The sequence below is a fragment of the Oncorhynchus tshawytscha genome, linkage group LG27 (assembly GCF_018296145.1).
Source record: "Oncorhynchus tshawytscha isolate Ot180627B linkage group LG27, Otsh_v2.0, whole genome shotgun sequence".
Taxonomy (NCBI): Eukaryota; Metazoa; Chordata; class Actinopteri; order Salmoniformes; family Salmonidae; genus Oncorhynchus; species Oncorhynchus tshawytscha.
Window position 1 is genome coordinate 19606390 of NC_056455.1, and position 25999 is coordinate 19632388.

General features: G+C 43.7%; 2 protein-coding genes and 2 pseudogenes across 6 annotated transcripts; 2 read left to right on the forward strand and 2 right to left on the reverse strand.

The window, feature by feature from the left end:
• The window catches only part of LOC121841088, a 106298-nt pseudogene that overhangs the window by 21207 nt on the left and 59092 nt on the right, over positions 1 to 25999 (forward strand).
• On the forward strand, positions 473 to 8408 carry LOC121841086 (ataxin-7-like protein 3). 5 transcript variants are annotated; one of them, XM_042307319.1, is made up of 14 exons: positions 473 to 645; positions 1030 to 1109; positions 1250 to 1362; positions 1491 to 1623; positions 1726 to 1897; positions 2014 to 2114; positions 2221 to 2279; positions 2832 to 2881; positions 5537 to 5573; positions 5662 to 5730; positions 5868 to 5911; positions 7556 to 7627; positions 7989 to 8125; positions 8209 to 8408. In XM_042307319.1, exons 3-14 carry the CDS (start codon positions 1312 to 1314, stop codon positions 8331 to 8333), a joined length of 1050 nt encoding a protein of 349 aa, XP_042163253.1. In that variant the 5' UTR covers positions 473 to 645; positions 1030 to 1109; positions 1250 to 1311; the 3' UTR covers positions 8334 to 8408. The 5 variants fall into 5 exon arrangements, with proteins under 5 accessions (XP_042163253.1, XP_042163249.1, XP_042163251.1 ...); XM_042307315.1 differs by lacking the exons at positions 5537 to 5573; positions 5662 to 5730; positions 5868 to 5911; ... (1 more) ...; positions 7989 to 8125; positions 8209 to 8408 and adding an exon at positions 3662 to 3748 and having other exon boundaries at positions 475 to 645; positions 2221 to 2243; positions 2832 to 2877; XM_042307317.1 differs by lacking the exons at positions 5537 to 5573; positions 5662 to 5730; positions 5868 to 5911; ... (1 more) ...; positions 7989 to 8125; positions 8209 to 8408 and adding an exon at positions 3608 to 3728 and having other exon boundaries at positions 476 to 645; positions 2221 to 2243; positions 2832 to 2877.
• Positions 9742 to 14621, reverse strand: LOC112236349 (transmembrane and ubiquitin-like domain-containing protein 1). Its single transcript, XM_042307314.1, is given in 4 exon segments — positions 9742 to 12297; positions 12418 to 12856; positions 12859 to 12988; positions 14389 to 14621. Coding segments are annotated over 3 exon segments (924 nt in total). The 5' UTR covers positions 12974 to 12988; positions 14389 to 14621; the 3' UTR covers positions 9742 to 11927.
• Positions 15454 to 17819, reverse strand: LOC121841084 (annotated as a pseudogene).

Sequence of the window (25999 nt, forward strand, 5' to 3'; positions counted from 1 at the left end):
ATTATTTTTTACAAATGATTGTAAAATGGATGTTGAAGACAATTGCCTACTGATAATGGACCACCTCAAATAATATGTTCGAAATGCCGACCAAACAATAGTGTCCTAAATAAATGGAAAAATTAGAATTTCGTCAGATACTTACAACTAGCTGTACCCTAATATGTGATTTGGTTGTTTCATGAGAACTAATCGATAAACGATAACCGTGATTATTTCACCTCTTCCCTTTCCGTCAATAACATAAAAGGGCACTCGCGAGAGGGGGCGGATCCAGACAGCCGAGGTTTTTTTTCTATTTAATTATTGCATATCCAATTATAAATTAAATGTATGCACTTAAGTACAGTCATTTGAGTTGATTAGAAGTTAATTTCCTTTCTCTGCCATTTCCCCCTACTTTAGGCCAAGTAAAACGGCACGGAGAACCTCGGTGATCGTTTAGCGAGGTCTGTTAGGAAGGAAAATGGCAGCCTCTTTTTTTACATTTTCTTATTTCCCTTTGACTGCTCTGTGGGATCACATTTAAATCACTAGCTAATAGCTACAACATGTATCATCCTAGCTAGATACAATGTAGCAAAATAATATATTGTCAATGTCCAGCTAAACTGTAACGGTTCAATCATCGATTGGACGTTGATGGTGAGTGCAAGCTGACCAGTATGATATTCTCTGTAAAGAAATCATTGAAATAATTTTACGTAGCCGTATTCGTAAGATTATGTGCAATGAGCTGATTTGTTAGCTAGCAATGTTTTTGATATCGGTAGCAGATTAGGAAAATATTTGTTTTGCTAACTAGATAGCTAGTTAGCTGTCTATCAGTTGTTACTGCGTTCTATCCTAGCTAATATCGAACGTTAGCGCAAGCTAACACGTAGTAGCCGTGTCTTAATGCTCACTCTAGTCTCTAGACAATACAACTGTTCTGGTTTTACTTTCGTTTTTGTTCTGGTTCTGTCTTGTGTAGCCGCAACACCACATTTACTAATTCAGTGAAATGTATTTGTTTATTTGTTTCAACAGCTAACCAAAACAATATCAGGCAGTCACCTCTGCCAACTATTAGCGAAGAAGCGGTCTCAACTGAGTATCGGTGCTCCTTTGTAAGTGTTGATTCAGTCTCACTCTGGGACTTCTGTTGTGTTTTGTCCAACAAATGGATAATCTCTTCTCATCACTTATTTTTTTGTTTGAATGACTGAGTTATTTTAAATCACTAAATGTGTGTATTTCCTGTTTTCAGCTCTGTTGTCCCCCATAGCTTTGCCATGTAGAAGGCAGTGATTCGCCCTTAAACTTTTGCAAATGAAAATGGAGGATATGTCTCTGTCGGGCCTGGACAACACCAAGCTAGAGGTGAGTAGTGGACTACACTTCACCATCCTATCATGTTTGGTGGTAGTTATCCTGCTTTAAAACAGGAAGTTGCTCATGTAGTTTCCTTTCCTTTGTGACTCTGCTTTATTTTTTGCTGTCCTGCCCAGGCCTTGGCTCAGGACATCTACTCGGACCTGGTGGAGGACGCCTGTTTGGGCCTGTGTTTCGAGGTGCATCGTGCTGTCAAACAGGGCTACTTCTTCCTGGATGACACGGACCAAGAAAGCATGAAGGACTTCGGTTAGGACCCGAGTGCTTTCTCCTGGGTCTGGTTATCTGGTTAATTCTCTGCTTTTAATTTGTTAGTTTATCTTTCATGTATGTTCTCGCCTTGCTCCATAGAAATCGTTGACCAACCAGGAGTGGACATTTTTGGGCAAGTGTACAATCAGTGGAAAAACAAGGAGTGTGTGTGTCCCAACTGCAACCGGAGCATTGCTGCGTCCCGCTTTGCCCCTCATCTGGAGAAATGCTTGGGCATGGGGCGCAACAGCAGCCGCATCGCCAACCGCAGGTCAGCAAGGGGTACTGGACAGTGGACACTACACTACAATGTAACACAGAAAACAAACCAATACATTCCTCAAGTGAATGGGCAATTCTGATAATTTTCTTGATATTGGTCTACAGAATAGCAAGCAGTAACAACATGAACAACAAATCAGAGAGTGATCAGGAAGACAATGATGACGTCAATGACAATGACTGGTCGTATGGCTCTGAAAAAAAAGGTGAGAATAAAACAAGTGTGAATCCCTGTCTGAATGTTTTTTTTGTGACTTTAGCTGAACAAGCACATCTATGCTTGTCTTACACCCCTCTATTTTCCCTCTACAGCTAAGAAGAGAAAGTCAGATAAGGTATTTTTACATTCTTTGAAACAACATATACCTTTGGTAAGTTTCATTGCTGTGAGATATTTATTCATGTTTTGTATGTTGTGTTTTTGTCCACATGTAATTGCAAGGGGGCCAATAGATTTTTAAAAATAACCTTAGGATTTCTGGTATCCCTCCCTTTCTGCTAGGGCCGGGATGATACCAGTATCACGTTACTCGTTAGTATCGTGGCAATGAAACTTGTTTAGGAAAACAGCCCCAATGTTGGAAACAAACATCACTAAGTTGTTATCCAGTCACATTTATTTATTTTACAAGCTATAGTGCAAATTTTACTAACGGCAGCTTTTTAAAGGACCAAATAGTTTGCTCTGCTTTGTGTGAATTTTTCCCATGGATTTTTTTTTGCCATACTGGTATTGTCACAGCCCTACTTTCTGCTTACAAGCATGGCAAGGATGAACATTTTTTTTTTTTTACAAATTCAATTGGATCAAGGGGTGTGTGCTTCACTTTTCCTGTTGCATGCTTCACTAGTTGTTTGTGATATTTTCATCTAGATCAGTGTGAATCTAAATTGACAGTTCTCTTTGTGTATTATTTCCTTAGAATCCAAATTCACCCAGAAGATCAAAATCTGTAAAGCATAAAAATGGTGAGTATAACGTTACCTCTTAGAACCCATGTAAGATGCAGGTTAAGTGACAAACTATAAGCTGTGTGTCATTTACATTTCCCATCTGGAATGTAAATATTTTCCAATTGCAACACATGATTAGAATGGCATTTTTCTTTTTTAATCTTAGTGGCAATCAGCAGTTAAAACAATAACAAGGCATCGTCGCCGCCCCTTATTCTGTAAAAAGCTGAGAGCTTGTGCTAGAAATGTTTTACCACTTAAATTAATAGAAAGAGCTATGGATACAAGGACTGACCATTGTGATATCAAAGTTATAGTTTTGAGGCTGTATAGTGTTTTGTTAACAAACATTGGAGTACAACAAGTTCTGATGGGGTATAACAGTTTAAGTTATATTCTTCAAGAATCAATGGGTACATATCATTAATTTATAAATCCTAAAATGGATGTAGCAACTGCATATTGCCCCTTTTTATTTAATGTCATTTTTAAAATGTCATTTGTCAATATCTTATTTCTCAATCAGCATTCATTTTACTGACATTCATGTTAAATATAATGCATTCTGATATACAGAATATTATATGTGTGGTCTCATGGTATTTTGTTTGTCGGGATTGTGGGAATGTTCTAGAGTCCAGACTCACTGTAGCCTTGAAATGGAAGTGTGTAGTCGAACATAGAGCCCACTCCTGAATACACCCAATTTATGGCCCTACTTTGTGTGTGTTTGTGTGCGTGAAAGTTTTAGAGTAGTTGGTTGAATGGTTGGGGATGTTTTACACTCTGCTCGTTTCAGCATTGCTGGGGCCAAAGCTTTGTTGCAGATCAGGAAGCTCCATGCGTGCTGTTGAGAGATGATGCATTTCCTCAGTGATCAGAAGGGGCTGATTACTGCCAGGCCAGCTCTATAATGCCCTCCCCCACTTCAATGTAGGTCAAAGGTCAAAGAAGAATCTGGGAAAGAACCCTGCCGTTTTAGGGACAGTATATCTGTCTGGAGTTTGAACCTTAAAAAGCAGAGACCCAGGGTGTCTCAAAATCTTCTATTGAGAATGTTAATGTGGCCTTCTGGATTCTTCACGATAGATGGCCATTGAAGGAGTCTGCTGCTTAAATCCAGGTCAAATGCACAATGTTGGCAGAATACAGACGTAGTACAGTATGAAAAGGATCAGAATGTTGGCAGAATACAGACGTAGTACAGTATGAAAAGGATCAGCAATGTTGGCAGAATGCAGACGCAGTACAGTATGAAAAGGATCAGAATGTGGCAGAATGGCAGTAGAAAAGGATACAATGTTGGTAGAATACAGACAGTGCAGTATGAAAAGGATCACAATGTTGGCAGAATGCAGACAGTATGAAAAGGATCACAATGTTGGCAGAATACAGTAGTGTATGAAAAGGATCGCAATGTTTGGCAGAATGAAAAGGATCAGAATGTTGGCAGAATGTGCAGTATGAAAAGGATCAGCAATGTTGGCAGAATACAGACGTGTACAGTATGAAAAGGATCACAATGTTGGCAGAATACAGACGCAGTGCAGTATGAAAAGGATCACAATGTTGGCAGAATGCAGACGTAGTGCAGTATGAAAAGGATCACAATGTTGGCAGAATGCAGACGTAGTACAGAATGAAAAGGATCACAATGTTGGATCACAATGTTGGCAGAATACAAGTACAGTGTGAAAAGGATCAGAAGCAGCATTGAAGATGAGGATAAGCAATTAAGATATAAGGCAAAGGCCGACTCTTCATGCTCCACAGTCTCCTGTTTGCTTGATGATTTTAATTTGACATGGATCATGGTGCAAAGTTAATGAGCTGAGAATGACTTACAGGAAGCTGACAATTGTGTGCAATAAATCACAGTTCAGCCTCCAGTTTTCAGTTCTTTGTATGTAATATATCAATTTATTTTCTGTATTGTGTTATATATTGTTTAACTCGTTCAACACTTGAGTGAAAAAAATCATGTCAGATGATAGTCTGGTCCCAGTAATGATAGACTACAGTCATGTCTCTAAAGCAGACCAGCTGTTTATCTCTTAGTTTCTCAGGTGACTCAACAAGTCCTCTTTGTGCATTATCCTATCCATTATCTACTTGACATATTCATGCTTTTGTTTGCATTTGTTTTTGTCGTTTTGTATCATGTCTTCATTGATTCTTAATTTCCTGATTGTCCCTGTTTCTTTAAATGGAGCTGAAATTAAACGGTGCTGCTATCTTCTATGGAGCGTCAAGGATGTTCCTATGTAATAAATTACCTGAACTCAATCCACAGCAGTTTGATCGACCTGTCATTTGTGGTTTTGGCCCTTAAAGTGCTGCTCAATTTCAATCACAGATTGATTAAACCATTAAAATATATTTTGCCTTATGCTTATGCATAAATATGCTATTGCAGCACATACATAATAATCAATTATGTTCTCTTACCTCACTGGTCAATAGCTAGTGAGACCTTTGCTTCATCCCATCATAAACTGTACATTTTACATATGTTTTGTCAGACATAGGAATCAATGTGACATGTAATATTGTGGATATTGCACTAAATGTAATCACTGCTTTATTTCATAGTTGGTGGTGGTTGTGTGCATCATCTGTGTCTTTGGGAGTCTGGCAAGTAGACTGATAGATCATATGCTGTTCTCTTTTTCAGGGAGCTTAGTAATAGTGTCAATGCAGATCCATACAAGGTAACCAGAATCCATTTTTCTGATGGTTCACACCTACATTTCTATTAGTGTGTTGATGTCTGTTATCGTTTTCTCTCCCTCACTGCAGTACAACTATAACACTGGCATCAATTACGAAACTTTAGGCCCTGACGAACTGAGGTCTCTGTTGACAACAGTGAGTCATTTTTAATTTATCCATTCTACCATCCATCCACAAGTCTAACTGTATTGGATCATATCTAAAATCTCAAGACATTTATCAGCAGTGTGTATGACTGGCTTGTCTCTAACTACACTGCCCCCTGTCTGCAGCAATGTGGAGTGATCTCAGAGCACACCAAGAAGATGTGCACCAGGTAGGGATTACTCTGCACGCAAACACAGCACATGCACCTCTAATAGTCTTGTCATTTCCACCTAATGTCCTATCAGCTACACGGAGTGCACACACACACCTTTATCACACAAACTCATTAATACTTTTTGTTTCTCAAGCGCTGGCACTAGATGTTAGCTTGAGTCAAAGTTGCTGATTATGATCATGATGAGCCATTCAGGGTTGTACTGGTTCAGACAGACATCTTCCTGGAAGTTTGATGTCAATGTCAGTACGTCCTGTGTCCATCCCTCAGCCTGCCCCTTAGTATGGATCTTACCAGGTTCTCAGAGGTGTTTGTTAAACTAGCTAGTCAGGAAGGTCTTCCGTGACTTGAATGACGTGTGTTCTGGACAAGTGGTAAACCTGTGGCCCAACTCCATTATGGAGGCTGCCAACAGACACTCATGGTTACTGTTCTGCATGTTGTTTCTGTGAGACCTTTAACATGATCAGTTTCATTGGTGTGTTGTGATCATGTGTAGTTGGGACTGATTTTTGGGGAACACAAGTGGCAACTCTATATGATTCTCAATTATTTTCCATTTCCTTTATAACATATAGTATTTATTAGATGATTGGGTCAGTTATTGACTAATTTTCTTCTTTTAAAAAATGTATACTGAACAAAAATATAAACTAAACATCTAAAGTGTTGGCCCCATTTTCATGAGCTGAAATAAAAGACGCACAAATACACACGTTCCATACGCACAAAAAATTGTGTGTATTAATGTGTCCCTGTTAGTGGGCATTTCTCCTTTGCCAAGATATTCCATCCACCTGACAGGTGCGGCATATCAAGAAGCTGATTAAACATCATGATCATTACACAGGTGCACCTTGTGCTGTGGACAATAAATATTAGTCACACAACACAATTCCACAGATGTCTCTAGTTTTGAGGGAGCGTGCAATTGCCAGAGAATTTAATGTTTACTTCTCTACAATAAGCTACCTCCCAATGTATTTTAGAGAATTTGGCAGTACATCCAACCGGCTTCACAACCGTAGACCACGTGTAACCACGTCAGCCCAGGACCTCCACATCGGCTTCTTCACCTGCGGGGTAATTTGAGGAGGGGGGGGCTAGTGAAAAGTATTTGTCTGTAATAAAGCCCTTTTGTGGGGATAAAACTCATTCTGGCTCCCCAGTGGGTGGACCTACAGTATGCCACCCATGGCTGCCCCCTGCCCAGTCATGTGAAATCCATAGATTAGGGCCTGATTTCCTTCTATGAACTGTAACTTGGTAAAACCGTTGAAGTTGTTGCATGTTGCGTTTATATTTTTGTTCAGTATAATACCAAATCGTGTAAAATTAGTGAAACAATTCATATTTGATTGGACAGATATTTTCCAATTGGATTATGTAAGACCCTGATTGGACACTGCCTGCCGTACGTGGTGAGAGACTAACTGGACACTGTCAGTGAGCAAACGTTAATCTCTAACCTCCAAACTCTCATGACACCTGACCCATCATCTGATTGATCACTGGCAGTGTCTGTTTCTGTCTCTCTCCCACTCTTGTCTCTGCCGTGGCCCTGGGTAGGCGGGGCCACTGTGCATTGTGGGCAGGTGTTTCTCAGGTGTTTGTAATGCCACGTTGTGTCCCTGCCAGGTCCCAGCGGTGCCCCCAGCACACGGACGAACAGAGGAGGGCCGTCAGGGTGTTCCTCCTGGGGCCGTCCGCGTGAGTGTGCCCCTCCCCTGCCCCTCAGGCCTCCATTGGTTCTGACTGGTTTATTCCTAGAACTGATATATTCGATCTTGACTGGTGCCTGTGGTGTCCCTAAATGTACAGGTGTTTGCTTGAGGAGTTGTATTGAATGACTATGTATTTATTGTGGATGTTTTGTGCCAGTTAGATGGACAGGCCTTATCATTGAGGGTGGACTATGTTAGTTAGCTACTGTATGAGCACTCATGGGGCCAACTGTATGGCCTGGATGTGTACTACAGTAGGTGTGCTGTATGGCAGGTTGAATGGCTCCACCATGTGTCCTGCTGCTGTCTGTGGCTGGTCTGATCTGAGCGGCTGTTGTCTCTGTCAGGTCATCTCTGCCCGATGCAGACACGATGGTGGAGAGTGACTGCTACGACGCCTCAGACGGACAGGTTCTCATGAGTCGCCTACAGTGGGACGGATCCTCAGACATCTCCCCCTCCGATTCAGCCTCCTCCAAAGCCAGTAAGAGAACCGATTCAGGTCCACATTCTGTACATTCATACAGTGGAAGTCATCTCATCCCCTGCTCTCGATCTCTCTACCAGGCACCAACAACTCAGATTCTAAGAAGCCCAAGAAGAAGAAGACGACGTCTCTTGGCCTAAACAGCACAGGAGGAGGAGGGGGCGGCAGTGGGAGTGGAGGGGCAGTAGCTCCCAGAGTAGTCTAGTAGGCCAATCCAACAGAAAGAAGAAGCCCAAGCTTCCTGTTCCCTCTGCCCCCAGTATCTATGACAACCTAAACTAGGGTAGTCCCAATACCCTGACAACCTGAACCAACCCCACTCTCAGAGCCTGTCAAAGATGAGGTAACCCCCTCTCAGAGGCAAAGATGATAACCCATTAACTCACATCCACTCACACATTAATATCAGCTCTGATTAGCCCAGGGGTTGTAACTTCTCTTTTTTCATAACTGGACACAGCACCCCTTCATTTGAACACCATTCTTATTTGTTTGTTGTTGAAGACAATATTTTGCAATTCCAGTTATAAAGAAACATGGATTGTTCACTTTAATTATGTTTTTGTTAATCAGTGATTTAGGCTTCAGACATGGACCAATCACACTCCGCTTTTTTGCACTCTGATCTGTTTTCTCCTGAAAACAAAACATTGCTTTCTTTTTGACTCTGTCTCTGTTTAGGAGGGGACTTGTGGACTAATTGCATCACCTTACGACTACAGTGTTGTTATTGTGGTGGAGGATGTCAGTGCCATCTTGTTGTTTCACCAGTATTGGGGTACTTGATGGTCGCTTTATCCGTACTAGCATTGTATTGCACAGTGGTGTGTGTGTGTATGAATGTTTGTTGTGTAAAGTTGACTGTTTTCCGTGTTGTGTGCGTGATTTAATTTGTTTTCAGATTACTATGCATCTCTGAATGTGCCATTGTGGTAGAGTCAGTATATGTGTTATTTTGTATATTTAACTTTTTTGGTTTACATTGACTGTGTCAAGTGAGGATGTGTATTTAATGTCTGCACTCAGTAAATTGTAAATGCAGATGTTGACGTGTTTTTATATACCGATACATTTGGTATGATGACCTATGTAAAAGAATCATGATTTAATTGGATACTGTATACATACACGGTAACCTCTCTACCATACACAGCTTCATGCTAATTAGTGCTTCTTCCCTGTCTATCTTTACTGTTTCATACTCAGTCTGAAGTTGCTCTAACCTGCTTCTGCTGCAAATCACAATATCACTCTATACAAGTTGTAGATCTCACATTGCTTCCTGTTGAATAATGCTAAAGTATAGTGGAGTCAACCTGCTTTTTTTTCTTCAATAATACTCTAGGTCAATCTGCATCACTTGACTTGCTTTCAAAGTCTGTCTCTGCTTATGTGCAGTGTCTATGTGCTTGTAGGAATTCAAATCCGCCGCCTGCAACAGAAGTGCCATGGCTGTTGCATGGGATATTTCAGACTGTTATTCTTGCCATTTTCAGTTTTACTCTAGCTAAAGAGTTTGATATGTTATTCATTCCTGTTTGAGGGTCCACCAGACTATACTTGCTAGGAAGAATCTTATATACCCTGAGCTTTCATTTAGAACATTCAGCCAGTAAGTATGACATCACTTTAATGTGCACGAAAAGAATCAACCTTCAAGTGAAAAAACACCTATTTTGGGTATGGCTCATTTAATTTGTCCCTCTTTGCTGACAGGGTAAAGAATGTCCTGTATTACTAATGCTGTGTAACTGTTTATTTGTGTGTATCAGTGTGTCTCTGAACAATATGAGTGTGGACAAATGACGCAATAGAAAGTGTCTTCACAACTTTTTTCATGCACGTGTGTGTGCATGTGCAAATATGTCAATTGTATATTGTGACGCACAGCTAGGTTTTCTTTATCTCAGTTTCCCAAGTGTACAGAGGTTTCTTTGTCTGAGTAAAATAAAGTGTCATTCAGATTTCTTGCGTTCTGTCATTTTGTCCAATATCAGACATACTCCCTCTTTACACAGGGACTGATTGGTTTGAATGTCTTTAAATCTGAAGCCAGAGGAAAACAATCAAACTTAAGGGATAAAGAGATTTTCCCTCATCTGTTAAATTCCCCAACAGAAATCCTGATGTCTCCGATGTGGTTTCATCCCATTCATTCTATGTACAGTAAATACACATTTAGTATTTTCTAAACCTATTTTCATGCATTAACTTATATGGTTTAAAATAACTAAAGATATTAGCGTAGAGAAATTCAAGCAACACAAATCCTTAAACTGTTTTGCCTTGCAATAAGGCAGTCGTTACAGTCCACAATAACTAAGGTGAAAGCTCATTTCCAAAGAACTGGAAAGAAAGTAGAAATATAACCACCACTCCATACATAGCGAGTGGTTTCGAAGTTGCTCTAAAGTCAAGTCTTTAGTTGTATAATCTTCATTTTGTTTCCGTTGCAAATGAGGAAATGAATTGCTCGTTCAAACACGTACTACAAAAAGAAAACATTTCTGGAACGTTAACATGTATATAATGAAAAGATTATGTGGCCATGATGTGAAGAGATGCATTATCCTAGGTCTAGATTCAATCAGATCAAGTGTTAACCGGCGATAGCTGAAACGCGCAGAGCTGATTTCTGGCGGTGCACCTGCGTTGGAGCTGTCAAATAGGTGAGTGGCTGCTCTTTATCATTATCACGAAGCCACACCTGTCCTACTTGCATTAGAAGTTCAGAATGAGAACGTGTAGGCTAGATAGAAATTACGCTCAAATTGAAAATAATTCAAATAAAGATGTCTAATCAGCCTCATCGAGGTGTAGATTACATCTCACATTCCATTGTTCGAACTTGTAAACAAGGCTCCGTGGTATTTACTTAAAGCAAAGCACGGTTTCGACTGCTACAGTTTTGCAGTTTAACTGACACTCAGCCCAGAAGGACAATTTCCATACACGGCCACATAGATAAGTCAGATTTCAAAATTCATAATAAGACACTTAGGTCATCACCTTTGTGCACAAATCATCCATTTAATTATTCAAATATTTGTAGCTAATGCCAACATTTTATATTCATCAGTCTGCCATGTTTTTGGATGATGTCTGCGCTGCACCCTGTGCGCACTGAGTGCTAGTGTGCATGCGATGTTGGTCTGTATAAACTGGATTCAACCCGGATATAGACAGACATGAATTGGCCTATGCGAACATGAGTAGATAACCTTGAAAACAAAAGGCGGACATATTGGGCGCAGTCTCCAGTTCTTATACCTCAGTGGATTGACAGCACTAACACAGTTCCACCTCCCACACAATTTCTATACTGATGTGGGCTAAAGCGGATCTGATTGAATAGAGACCCTAATTACTGAGAGCAACCTAACACAGAACAGGCTATGTGAAGCCAAACTGACCAGAAGATGTTGCTGACACAGTGGACCAAGCAGCCTGTGGTCCTGGCTGTGATGCTGATGGTTCTGCCCTATAAAGGACCAACAGGAGCTGGACCCACTCAATGTTTTTCTGAGAAACAAAATTACCACTCAGTATTATCTCTGCTTCATACTAACAAACACACATTCCAGATAACTTAAATCTCTGCACATACAATCAATCTCATATTATGCTATTTGCTGGTGCATGCACAAACAGAGGCACACCCACTCTTAAGATTCCAGTTGAGCTCTATGGTGTCTAAGGCAGAGAGGCCCCCTGACTCCATTCATCCTCCTGACACAGTTGTTTTCCCTCTCATTCTCCTGCCCAGATGAGTGCCCTTCCATTCTGCCTCCTCTCCTGCTCACCGGCTGTGCATTCCAAAGATGAGGAAGCTGAAGAACACAGTGACTCCCACCAGGGAGATGGTAGCAGGGGCGGTGAAGAATTGACGGTAGTTGATGCGGAAGTACCAGACCACGGCTAACATCACCACAAACACAGGCACCACCAGGCTGCTGGTGCTTAGAGCCAGGCCTGCAGCCCTGATTCCCGCACTAGCCCCAGAGCGAGCTGCCTCCTCTGGGCTGGCCTCCCGCAGCACCTGGGACACGTGGCAGTGGATCACACTGTTGTGAGAGATGTTGAGGGAGAGCAGAGTCCGTTTGGGATCCTGAAGCAGCTGGCCCTGGTAGATCAACTTGATCTGACGCTCCCGCCCTGAGAAGTGCTTACTAGAGGGGAGAAAGAAATGTCTCTGTAAGACTGTATGGGAGAGATATGCATGTTCAATAAATCAAAAAAGAAGGTTAAACACAGAACATGTATAATGAGAGCTGCCATATCATACTAACCTCTTCAGTAGACCCACTGTATCCTGGGGACTCAGGACTGCCACCTCTTCTGTGTCATTCAGGAACTTCAAACGAACCGTGATGCTGGTGCAGGAGACCACTGGGCTCAGCTTCTGAACTTTATCTTCTTCCTCATAGTCATCCTCTTCCTCATCATCTTCATCATCATCAGGCTGGTATGTCTGAGGTTTCTTCCCCTGGATATTCAACAGCAGGTCAACTCCAGCCCCTGCAGTCCCCTCTCCTGTTATCTCCCCATCTTCCCTCTCAGACCCAGGCTCCCCCTCCTCTGGCTTGTTCTCCTGGGAGGGTGGAGGTGTTTGCTGCTCTGGGGTGTCTGCACTGGGTGGCCCTCCACTGTAACTCTCATGGCCCCCCAGCCCGATTAGAGAGGCGTGGGCACCGACTGTAAGGATGGTGCTCAGGATGTGGTCTCCCGATCTGCCACTTGCGTGGAGAGCCAAGCCAGGACCAAGGCCAAGACCAGGAGTAACACACCGCTTACTGCAGCCACCTCGTCTCCCATCCCGTCCATTGTCAGTGCACACACCGCCATCTCTGTCCTTTGTGTCTGTTGAAAAGCAAAGAGAAGTGAAAGAAGTGCATAGATACATATGAGTAGAAAGCCTATGAGTAGAGACCTGTATGACTGTGACTGTCAGGGACAGAGCCCTATTACTGTTACAGAGCCCTGTATTACAACTGTCAGGGACAGAGCCCTGTATTACAACTGTCAGAGGGACAGAGCCCTGTATTACAACTGTCAGGGACAGAGCCCTGTATTATTCAGGGACAGACAACTGTCAGGGACAGAGCCCTGTATTACAACTGTCAGGGACAGAGCCCTGTATTACAACTGTCAGGGACAGAGCCCTGTATTACAACTGTCAGGGACAGAGCCCTGTATTACAACTGTCAGGGACAGAGCCCTGTATTACAACTGTCAGGGACAGAGCCCTGTATTACAACTGTCAGGGACAGAGCCCTGTATTACAACTGTCAGGGACAGAGCCCTGTATTACAACTGTCAGGGACAGAGCCCTGTATTACAACTGTCAGGGACAGAGCCCTGTATTACAACTGTCAGGGACAGAGCCCTGTATTACAACTGTCAGGGACAGAGCCCTGTATTACAACTGTCAGGGACAGAGCCCTGTATTACAACGGTCAGGGACAGAGCCCTGTATTACAACGGTCAGGGACAGAGCCCTGTATTACAACTGTCAGGGACAGAGTATTACAACTGTCAGGGACAGAGCCCTGTATTACAACTGTCAGGGACAGAGCCCTGTATTACAACTGTCAGGGACAGAGCCCTGTATTACAACTGTCAGGGACAGAGCCCTGTATTACAACTGTCAGGGACAGAGCCCTGTATTACAACTGTCAGGGACAGAGCCCTGTATTATTACAACTGTCAGGGACAGAGCCCTGTATTACAACTGTCAGGGTATTACAACTGTCAGGTACAGAGCCCTGTATTACAACTGTCAGGGACAGAGCCCTGTATTACAACTGTCAGGGACAGAGCCCAGGGACAGAGCCCTGTATTACAACTGTCAGGGACAGAGTATTACAACTGTCAGGGACAGAGATTAGTGCTACTTCAAAGCAACCGTCTATAGTTTCTTAAGTGATGGCCTGGCAATATTGTCACAAAAGTTAGCTAGCAAACCATCTAATGACAACCCAGTTAAAACACGTCACTAATGTGTTTACTACTACATTGTGCATTCGTTGGAGAACTAGCTAGATACAGAAGAAAAAGGTTTTTCAATGTTTATGCTAACGTTAAAAGACATATTGGTAGGTTACTAGCTAGGTATTAGGTAAGCTAGCTAGCTAGTCATATAAACAAGGACGACCTTCGTTTGCTAACTTTCACTACATTGCCAAAATGCTTTCTATAGATGTTCTTATTAAATGCACACACTTGTTATATGCGCATTTGAATATAAGAGGTGCGCTTACCTGCTATGTAGTCAAATCATGTTTGACGGCATGCTACCATGCTAATTTAGCCACAGCCCCGATAATAAAATTGGAGTAGAGGGCCACATAAACACAGATGACGTTACGCCACCGGCACGTAGGTCGGTTAGTGCTTTCCGGGATCCTTGGGACGTCCAACTCTTGTGTAGCTGGCACGCAAACGGGTACAAGCAAGGACACAAATAGTGGTATAAATATAAATACTAAAAAGTGGCTTCCTCTCCTCGCATTCTCTCTCCTTCATGTGCTGAACATAGAGTACAGATGAAAGCAATAGTGTACCTGTAGTGGGTGGTTGTCCATACAAAACATAAATTAGTTCAGAAAAATAGTATCACATTTTCATAGCCAAAATAAAAGTTGATTTATTAATAAATGAATACAGAAAACACAAATTATTGCAACCATTCTTTTAGTTATTGTAAATGCCAATCATTCTCTCTCTTGGCTGGTATGGCAACTGCACCGCCCTCAACCGTAGCTCTCCAGAGGGTAGTGAGGTCTGCACAACGCATCACCGGGGGCAAACACCTGCCCTCCAGGACACCTACACCACCCGATGTACAGGAAGGCCATAAAGATCATCAAGGACATCAACCCCTGGAGCCACTGCCTGTTCACCCCGCTTCTGAGATACAGGTGCATTTCATTCTATCTCAAGGCCAATCTGTTAAACAGCCACCACTAACATTGAGTGGCTACTGCCAACACACTGTCAATGACACTGAATCCAGCCACTTTAATAATGCATGGGAAATGATAAATAAATTAGTTAAACAGAAAAATAGTATCACATTTTCAAAGGCAAAATAGATATCATCGACTGATTTATTAATAAATTAATACTATGCCAAAACACAATTTATACTGTACCATATCATCTACTGTATTGCCTATGCTGCTCTGTACCATCACTCATTCATATATCCTTATGTACATATTCTTTATCCCCTTACACTGTGTATAAGACAGTAGTTTTTTGGAATTGTTAGTTAGATTACTTGTTCGTTATTCTGCATTGTCGGAACTAGAAGCACAAAGCATTTCCACTTAACACTCGCATTAACATCTGCTAACCATGTGTATGTGACAAATAAAATTTGATTTGATTTGATTTGGCTTCTGTCCCACGTGTTTCACTTTATTCACCGGATCTCCCCGTCATTCCGAAGTAGCAGATACTCCATCAGAGAGCTGGGGACGTCCAATCTACTGATAGCTGCGTCGATACCTTTTCCTAAGTGGTGGCGCAGAGCACAGCCGCACAGGTGCTGCAGGGAGCGGGGCTGGCTCGTCATCTGCCTCACAGAGTCAAAGAAACCCTGGTGCGTCTGGGGACAGAGAGATGGTGAGGGGAAATGGAAGGAGGACATTAGATGGTTCAGGCAGTGAACGAGAGAGCTGAAAACAGAGGAAAGGACAAACCTCATGTATCTCAAGAGGGATAGACTGCATCCATTCCTCACAGGAAGGGACAACGGCATAGCAGTTCAGCATTACCTCCAGAGTGGCAGGGGAGAGGAGGCAGAGCTTCAGCATCTATATGGAGGAAATCTGTGGGTTAGGTTATTATTATTATCATGCCCTCCAAAATATATTGTTTACGTAGAATTGCAGGGAATTAACTTTAAAACATTTTCATAGTGCACCCCAAATGAAATAAAATCAAGCTTTTGCTGGTGTACATATTTCATCCCAATAAAATAGAATTAAATGGACCCAAATGCAGCCTCCAACTGGCATTTTTACACCCAGCTTGGCCCAACACACTTTTCCAATTGCCCATCCTGACATACCAAGCTTTTACCGGCCTTGGCCCCGTGGTTTAGGAGGGAGCGTGCTACAGCCTCCGGATGCTGGTCTGGATAGTCCTCCACCACATGCAGACAGGAGAAGGAGAAGAAGTCTGTCTTATCTACCACTCACTGACTATGAAAATGATGAATATAATTAAATAACCTTATGTCCAAATGGATCTTACACTTTGACCACATAACTCTCCGTAGCTCCCTCTGCCTCCCCATATGGCCCACCCTTAACCCCACCTGTAACAGACAGTCCATGGGTGTGTATCCAGCACAGTTCTGCATGTCTGCTTTGGCTCCGTGTTGTAGTACAATTTCTGCAATGCGTGGGCTGCAGTTACTACAGGCGTTGTGTAAAGGTGTGTGGTGTTTTCTGCCTGCAGTGCAGTGGTCAGCCCCAGCTCCCAGCAGCATCTGGACCACGCGGAGGTACCGCCCAACCTCGGCAGGCCTTTCAGCCCACCACAGGCTGCATTCAGGGGGTCTCCCCTCACGGTTCCTGGCTGACACATCAGCTCCATGGGACAGAAAGAGCTTCACATGCTCCTCCAGACCCCGACGAGCCACCACATGGAGGGGCGTTATCTTTGTTTCACTGGTCAACACATTGACCTCTGCCCCACCGTCACCAGCAGCTCAGCACACCTGAAGAGAGTAGAGACACAACCTTATGATCTTATCATTCATTAGCACCCACATCAACAGACCCACCTGCCATATAACTTTTGAAACATTCCTCTATCTATAAATAATAGAAATGATCACCAGGCATAGTGTCAGTATGGCTAAGAGCGCTGTCACTCACTGAAATGTCTGGGCTGTGCTGCAGAGGTGAAGGGGTGCACTGCCGTCTTCTGCCAGCAGGTCAGGGTCTGCTCCGTGGGCTAGCAGCAGCTGGACACAGCTGTCATGGCCACCTATACAGGCATCATGCAGGGCTGTGCTGCCACCAGGGTCAGCATCCACCTCCGCCCTCGAAACAGCAGCTCCTCCACACAGCCTGAGTGTCCCTTGCTGGCTGCCAGACGCAATGCAGATGTCTGCTTGATCTTGGAGCTCATGGTCCACATCCCTGCCAGAGGGACAGAGAGTATGTACATTATTTACCTAGCAGATGCTCAAAGCCAGAGAGGCTTAGGTATGTTTAGAGGATGGAATAAAGAGAGTCAGTGAGCGGTGATTGGGGAATGATTGGAAGATCTATAAGAAAGGCACAGATAGGTCTAACAAAAAGACAACAGTGAAGCAGTAAAAGTGAGTTTATATTCTCTGCGTTTGACACCTACCCAGCTCTGGAGCCCACACCATCTCCTCATGTACTGTTTCCATCAGTGCGTTGACCATGCAGGGGTCCTTTAACACAGTGTGCACTCCCTTCATGTCCCCACACATGAATGTGTTGTGGATTGTGGTGTCTCTGCATCGGGCCTCATAGACCCAGATCTCCTGGAGGCCCCGTTGCTGTCTGGGAGGGGGTCTGGAGGCCCGGGACACAGGTGGCCGGCTCATGGCCCTCCTGTGGGCCAATGCCTGCCGCTTATCCTGCCACTCCTTCCACTCCTGATCCACTTTCAGAGAATGCAAGGCGGCTGAGCTGAAGGCAAATGTGTCCTGGACATGACACCCAAAGCTGGAGCAGAATCTCAAGCAACCCACTGAGGTCTTCAAGCAACACATTTGAAACAGTTCCAATTTTAGTTGTTTACAGTGGACACAACATGAATCAGTGCAGCAAATTTGACTTAGACACTGACTAAAAACCTACTGTTATGGCCAATACTAAACGAAAATCAAGACAGAGACAGAGACAACAATTTATTTTGTCTCTGGTCTTTGAAGATTGCATTTACATAGTATCAATGTTGTGTGAATATAGAATTCTACTCACCTTGAACTTGTAGTAACCACTCTGAAATCAGATTTTTTCATGTGAACTCAAATAAGTTACTATACAAAATATAGTACATTTGCTGTTGTGGATCATGTAATTTGCTTTCGACTACTTCATGACGTGTTTTACAGACACGTCCAAATGTCCTTTCACAAGATATTGTTGCCCCAATACAAGTTTAGTGCCTGTTATAAATAGACAGGGAACGCAATCTGATATTCGGGAACTGCATTAACTGAGATAGTCAGCAGGTGGCGACAAGTGACGACCCATCTCGCGAACGTTACTATTTTTACTGCAGCAAGTACTGATGGTTGAATTAAATGACGTCTACACATTTCCGATTGATCTTATGTACCAATATAAATAGGCAGTTAGAAAAGACATTCGACACGAGATCGCATGACTGCTATGGTAAGAATCAGTCATATTTGTTTGCTAGTTTGTCTCAGGTCGGTAGCTGCCACAAGTTTACAAATGAGAGAAGCAACAGCTATTGGCACGTATTAACAGTGTTAGCCAGCCATCTAGTTGGCAAAATGTAATTTACATCTAGCTCTTCTTAGTTGATGCTATCGTTCGAAGATGTCTTTTTCTTTTCGACAGACTTGCAAGTGGAATGGATTATTTAACGTTGGGGAGGACTTCGATGATGAGGTGCTGCAAACTGATTTACACAGTCAGTGATTACCACCTGCTGATATAATAGTTATGACAGGTTATAGCCCTGAATTTCAGATTGACATCACAAGTAATGTAGAGTACTGTTGTGAAACTATTTAGTCTGAACACCTCTGGCTTTCTTTGAATATGAGTTATACAACGTTTTTGTGTGTGTGTGTGTGTGTGTGTTAGGATCTACTTGAGATGGACTGGTCTGCCCATCAGTGTCTGCTTGCACTGTGTCCTCTGCAGCACAGTCCTGTTTCCTCCGTTCAACTGCAGCATCAACTCCTGCTGCCCCTATGGCCAGAATAACTCCACATCAACCATCCACGAAATTTCTGCTCATAGGGGCCTGTCGAATGGCCCAGGGTCAGATAATTCAACACCGAACAGTGTAGGACAGTCTCCTGCTTTGGGTTTGAGACAGCTCTCTACATCTAAACCATTGCCCTCATTCCTCTTCCCCTTCTCCACCTTCCTACACTGAGTAGGGGACTGTGTACAGTTACCCAACAGAGCTCCTCACCAGCTCAACAGATGAAGTCAAACACAACAGGACAACAAGAGGCCCCCCGCCGCAGGATGACTTTGATGATTGGGATCATTGACCTGGCAGACCTAGATGAAAGTGACCCACAGATGAGCACTTGGGCTCAGGTCCGAGAAACTGCTCCAGCTGCAGATCTAACCAAGCCCAGCGATGACTCTGTATCCCCAGCCAAAAGACTACGGCCCACAGCCTGTGGTGGTGCTCAAACCGGGCCCAATGTGGGTCTGAGAGGATTCAGTACCTCTAACCAAATGTCTGGTCTTCCCAGTAGTAGTAGTATACTCCACAGGTCCTCATTCCCCTGGTCCCTTCCCCCTCTCCCCCCCTGATCCTAGTGCTACACCTTCCTCCTAGCTCCACCCCAGAGCCCAGTGTTATCTGGCCTCACCATGGCCTCCAGCCCCTTCCCCAGGCCTGTGACCCCCAGGCCAGTCAGAGAGCTTCCTTCCCAGGTACAGAGACCCTGGGCTACTCCCTCTGGCTCAGGACGCAGCCTTTTTGACCCCATCTCCCCAGCCCCTCTAGTAGGTTTGGTGAACCCATGCCTTTCCCCAGTCTCACCCCCGTTCCCTCCACCCGCCCATCTTCACTAACCACTTGATTCAGCTGGTGTCCAACTCCAACAAGACCCCCAGAGACCGGGTTCTGACCATCCGGCCCAATACCCGCCTCGCTTCCCCGGGCCTGCAGGAATCCTACCACAACAGGTGTGTCTCTTTCTGCTTCTATCCCTACCTGCCTCTCTGTCCGTTTATTTGTAGTCTAACTAATCTCAGCAGTCAGCAATGTGCTTGGTTGTGATACTAAGCTACTGCGAGGTTCCATCTCTCTCCTTAAAGCAGCTCCATGGGCAGAGCCTGGATGACATTGTGGTGGCCATTCCTCAGACACCTGCACATGGGGCCGTGGCTCGACTGCCCAGTCAGGTACTATCACACTGATGTGTAGCCTATACATTTACAGAATGTGTCATGTGTCATGATATTAGTTAACCTTTTTGTCCATTCTTTATTATATCATTTTGCTTTATGAACATGTGATGTGTGTGTAAAAAAAAACTTGTCCAGGTTCCCAGCTCTCAGACTGAGGAAGAGGATTTCAGTGGAGGTCCGTGGGCAGCGATGAAGGCAGAGATGGGATTGGACGAAAGGAACTCCTCCTGTTTTCTGCACTCTTACAGCGTGGCCATGGTACTCCGCAAGGTGACCAGCACATTTAGCGGTATCCAATTTACACAGCCTATAGTAGTGTAAATGGCATGAAAAGGTGACTGAAAGGCTAACAGTGTTCAGGCTGTGCGTGGCCATGTACCCTTCAACAATATGCATCATTTAACATAGCATATTTAATGTTAGAAGCTTTAAATGCCATATCATCTGGTGCAAAAATGTAACACTTGCGTAACACCGTTTGCATAATTTGACTTCATGAGCATGTTTTTCTGCACCCAGGGCAGCCTCCCTGATAGAAGTGGATGGGCTGTTTTTTTCTCTATGTTAATGGCCCTTGTCTCTGTGGTGGCACTCTATCAGTATAATCAGGACAAATGACAGGCCTGTGCCTGGGGTGTTAGTAGTTATCATCCCAAACATGATCACACATTAATCATCTTAATGGTTATTCTGTTGTTTTTCCACAGTCTTAATGTGCCACTGCTAATGGCAACTCTGCATGAGTAATTGAGCTGTTTAATTAATTAAAGTTAATGATTGGCAGTTGTTTGAACTTGTTTTGTAGTGCTCTAGTACGAAGGTCTCTGTCTGTCTCTGTCAGGCGGCCCTGAAACAGCTGGTGAAGAACAAGGTCCCCAACATGGCTGTGGTACTAAAGAGCATCCTCCACACACACGCTGATGCCAAGGCTGTGTTCAGGGATCCCACAGGTAAGGCCTACTGGTGGTACGGTTGTGCTTGTAGGTAGAACTGGTCACACAGCCATTTTAGTGAGTCTGTGGCTGGTGGTTTCATTGACCGTAGGGCCCTCTTTCTTCCATTTTTCTGTCTCTTTCTCTCATTTTCTTGCAGTTCTCTCTATTTTCTCTGAGTACTGCTTGAACCTAGCAGGTCATCATGGCCTCAGGAGATCCAGCATGAGGCTGAGCAGATTTATTAAAGTATTTACTTAACCTTAGTGTTGTGCTTATTAGTGATTCTATCATCATGGATCAGCATCAAATGAACGTGTATTAACACATGCTGATCACCACAGACTATTAAGTCTCAGTGATCTGTGCATTCCCTCCTGAAGTGTGGCCCATGGTGCTACCTGTCAACAGATTACCACTGGAGGGGATGCACTGATTACTACACTGTTATCATTAGCAGGAATAATGTGACCAGTGTGCTCCATGTGGAATGAATCAATCACGTGTATTTTATACAGCCATTTTTACATCAGCAGTTGTCACAGAGTGCTATACAGAAACCCAGCCTAAAACCCCAAAGAGCAAGCAATGCAGAAGCACAGTGGCTAGGTATGCTGTTTTGCTCTGACTGCACCGGTAGAACACCGCAGTAATACGTGTGTCTGACTGCAGGAGAGATGCAGGGCACAGTGCACCGGCGCTCCTAGAGGACAGACTGGGGAGCTCAAGATGGGGGCGGTACTGCTGCTCAAACAGGTAGGACTTCCACAGGCCACACACCTCACTATTTACTAGTGTTTCATTGCAAATCATTTGTTGGATTCTTCAAAATGATTGATGAGCCACTCACAATAAAATCACAAAAACAAATTGTGTGTAAAGTTCTACACTATGTTAGCTGTAGACCCATAATTAGTTGTCTCTTCATGAAGGTGGGTGTGTTCTCTCCGTCCCACCGTAACCACTACCTGAACGTGACACCCAACAACCTCCTGAGGATCTACCCTCCTGACGGCTCGACCCCGTCCTCCACACAGAGCCAGCTGCTCCCACTCCCCTGGTGAGACACCACTACCAAGGCTGGAGGATATCTTGTTGTTATCCTAGGCTGTTGGGAGTTTGATGTAACAATGACAAATCATTGATGAGTAAATCTTGGTGTCTTGACAGATGTTTTGTATTTGTTTGTCTAACTCTACTGTTGAATGTAGGAGCCAATGTTGGAATCACCTGATCAGTCCTCCAGTGTCCCAGGAGCCCCTGTGTCTCAGATGGAGTTGTTCTATGATAATGATGATGAAGAGGATGTTCGTGCCCCACAGGTCTCTGCAGACTCTGGTGCTGGCTCCTCTTGTGTTCCCAGGGCCCGCCTGCTGCACCACTGGACCTGTCCTGGGACGCAGGTGGGACTTGGATATGCTTATGAGTGTATGTTCTTGGTAAACCAATCAGCAGCTCCACCCTGTGTGTTTGTTTGATTGGATTTGTCTGTCTCTTTGTTGTGCAGATGACCTTGATGAGCTTCTTGGAGAGTTGCCTGTTGAGTCCTACTGCCTCTGACACCTGCCCACCTACCCCTTACGGACAAGGTACATTTATACAGGGGAGATGTAGGACAACTAAGCTGTCACATACATGTGAATTTGAGTTTGGTGCATTCTGACCGCACGTTGGATGCCTTTCTACCTGATTCCCCCGGAGAATCTTGTCGCCTGAAGTGCTATCATTTTGTGTTTGGTGTGCTGTGACCGTTAATCGCACCATTATAAATTGCATGTCGGCCGTGTGGGGGAAAAACTCTGAGATGTTGGGAACTGGGACTGTCGCTCCCGCGTCTCCCAATTTGAATGAAGCTTCACTACCCATACTGCTACGGGTACATCCCATACTGCTACGGGTACATCCCATAGACACAGTCATTCCCCTGTTTGAAGACCTGCTGGATGAAGTTTTGTATATTTTTTACTTCACAATGCAGTCTCCTAAATCATAGCTAACTACTGTATGTGCACATAATGTCTTGTAAAACATGTATATATTAAAGAAGACTTCTGTTCAATAATACACTATACACAACTGAAATGGTCTCTGATTTTCTTGTCTCCCTAATTTGCGGTCTTTGGAGTGATTGAGAATTAAAATGCATGAGGATGAACTTACTAATAGGAACAGTATATGGAAAATCAAACATTACAATTAAATGTCCATTTAAACCCTGGCTTGATTGATCCACACTTCTGGTTTAATTGCATCGTGGTGGTGTGCTGTAATTAGGCACCGGTGTTGCAAGATTTCATTGGAGAGGCAGAGTATCCCGCTGTTCATAGCCATTGTCCATTAATTGGAACTGCAAATCTTTTTCAAAGTTTTTAAACAGTTTTCTTGTCTTTCAGTCAATTAACACTATTTTAAACATTGATGGTGCTGATGAAACATGGTGTGAACTAAAGTATCAGCCTGACGTGAATGACTTTAAACATTGTCTCCTGGAGCCTTCTGACTGTCATTCTCTGCCATGCTCTTCTTTCTCCATGTCTGTCTTATTGCTATTTCCTCTGTCTCTCCTATCCCCCTTCCTCTGTCTCTCCTATCCCCCTTCCTCTGTCTCTCCTATTCCTCTGTCTCTCCTATTCCTCTGTCTCTCCTATTCCTCTGTCTCTCCTATCCCCCTTCCTCTGTCTCTCCTATCCCCCTTCCTCTGTCTCTCTATCCCTTTCCTCTGTCTCTCCTATTCCTCTGTCTTTCCTATTCCTCTGTCTCTCCTATTCCTCTGTCTCTCCTATTCCTCTGTCTCCTATCCCCCTTCCTCTGTCTCTCCTATCCCCTTCCTCTGTCTCTCTATTCCTCCTCCTATCCCCCTTCCTCTGGCTCTCTCCTATCCCCCCTTCCTCTGGCTATGTTCCGGTCCAGCCTGTTTACCATGCATTACAATTGCGTAGAGACTTTAGGGGAGGGATTTTCTGGGGTTTTAGTCTGTGGAGTTAAATCCTTCTTTCCAGCTGGGCCAAATATATTCATCCAGCTCTGTCTGGTGGAGCCCTGGGCGGCTGGGACAGTCACAGCCTGACAAATGGGGTCTTATCTGGGCTAAACCAGCAGGATGGGAGGCCCACGCCAAAACTTTTCACCACCACCAACCTCTCCTCAGAGGCATCACTATACATCCAGATCAGCCTTACTTTCTGTACTACCCCACGCACCTCCAAACTTCAGTTGTAGACAGACTGACCTACAATTCAAATCACCTTGTATCCTAATTAACTACTCAATATTGGCCAGTCAGCCAACATTTTCCCATGATACATCACTGTTTTGATGCTCTCGAACATGACCATGGTCTTTTACCTGTGGAACGTTTGGTCATATATCCCATTTTCCTTACCTGAACATGTACTACCAGTAGGGGGCAGTGGCTCACCCTCACTGCTGTGTTTTGACTTATAAGGCAGTGTCGGTGTGTATGTAAGACTTATTAAAGTCTGAGCTGTTGGAGGGTAAACCCTACTGTCGTTTGCACGTGTTCCAATTATATATAGGTGTAATAAGGTGGGTCTAGTCGGCTCAGATCCAGTGCTGTACTTTGTATTCCCATGCTGAAACCAGATTGTGTGTGTGTATACATACTACTGTTCAAAAGTTTGGGGTCCCTTAGAAATGTCCTTGTTTTCCATGAAAACATACATGAAATGAGTTGCAAAATGAATTGGAAATATAATCAAGAATTGGAAATATAATGAAGACATTGACAAGTTTATAAATAATGTTTTTTACATTTTTATTGAAATAATAATTGTGTCCTTCCAACTTTGCTTTCGTCAAAGAATCCTCCATTTGCAGCAATTACAGCCTTGCAGACCTTTGGCATTCTTGTTGTCAATTTGTTGAGGTCATCTGAAGAGATTTCACCCTATGCTTCCTGAAGCACCTCCCACAAGTTGGATTGGCTTGATGGGCACTTCTTACGTACCATACGGTCAAGCTGCTCCCACAACAGCTCCATAGGGCTGAGATCCGGTGACTGTGTTGGCCGCTCCAATATAGACAGAATATCAGCTGACTGCTTCTTCCCTAAATAGTTATTGCATAGTTTGGAGCTGTGCTTTGTCATTGTCCTGTTGGTATGGAGTTCTTCAAGATCCCTGTTACTCTGTACAAATATCCCACTTTACCACCACCAAAGCACCCCCAGACCATCACATTGCCTCCACCATGCTTGACAGATGGCGTCAAGCACTCCTTCAGCATCTTTACATTTTTTCTGCTTCTCATGAATGTTCTTTGATCCGAACACCTCAAACTTAGATTTGTCTGGAAAAAAGTGTTATGGACAATCTTCCTCTGTCCAGTGTCTGTGTTCTTTTGCCCATCTTAATTTTTATTTTTATTGGCCAGTCTGAGATATGGCTTTTGCTTTGCAACTCTGACTTGAAGGCCAGCATTCTGGAGTCGCTTCTTCACTGTTGACGTTGAGACTGGTGTTTTTGGGTACTATTTAATGAAGTAGCCAGTTGAGGACTTGTGAAGCATCTGTTTCTCAAACTAGACACTAATACACTTGTCCTCTTGCTCAGTTGTGCACCGGGTCCTCCACTCCTCTTTCTATTCTGTTTAGAGCCAGTTTGTGCTGTTCTGTGAAGGGAGTAGTACACAGCATTGTACGAGATTTTCAGTTTCTTGGCAATTCTCGCATGGAAAATGTGAGGGAAGGCAGAGGTTTTACGTGTCCCCAACCAATAGTTTTTTTGTTCATTTATTTGCTTTGTTTAACCTATTTTTCAACTTATTTTGTACATAATGTCGCCACTAACGTCTCT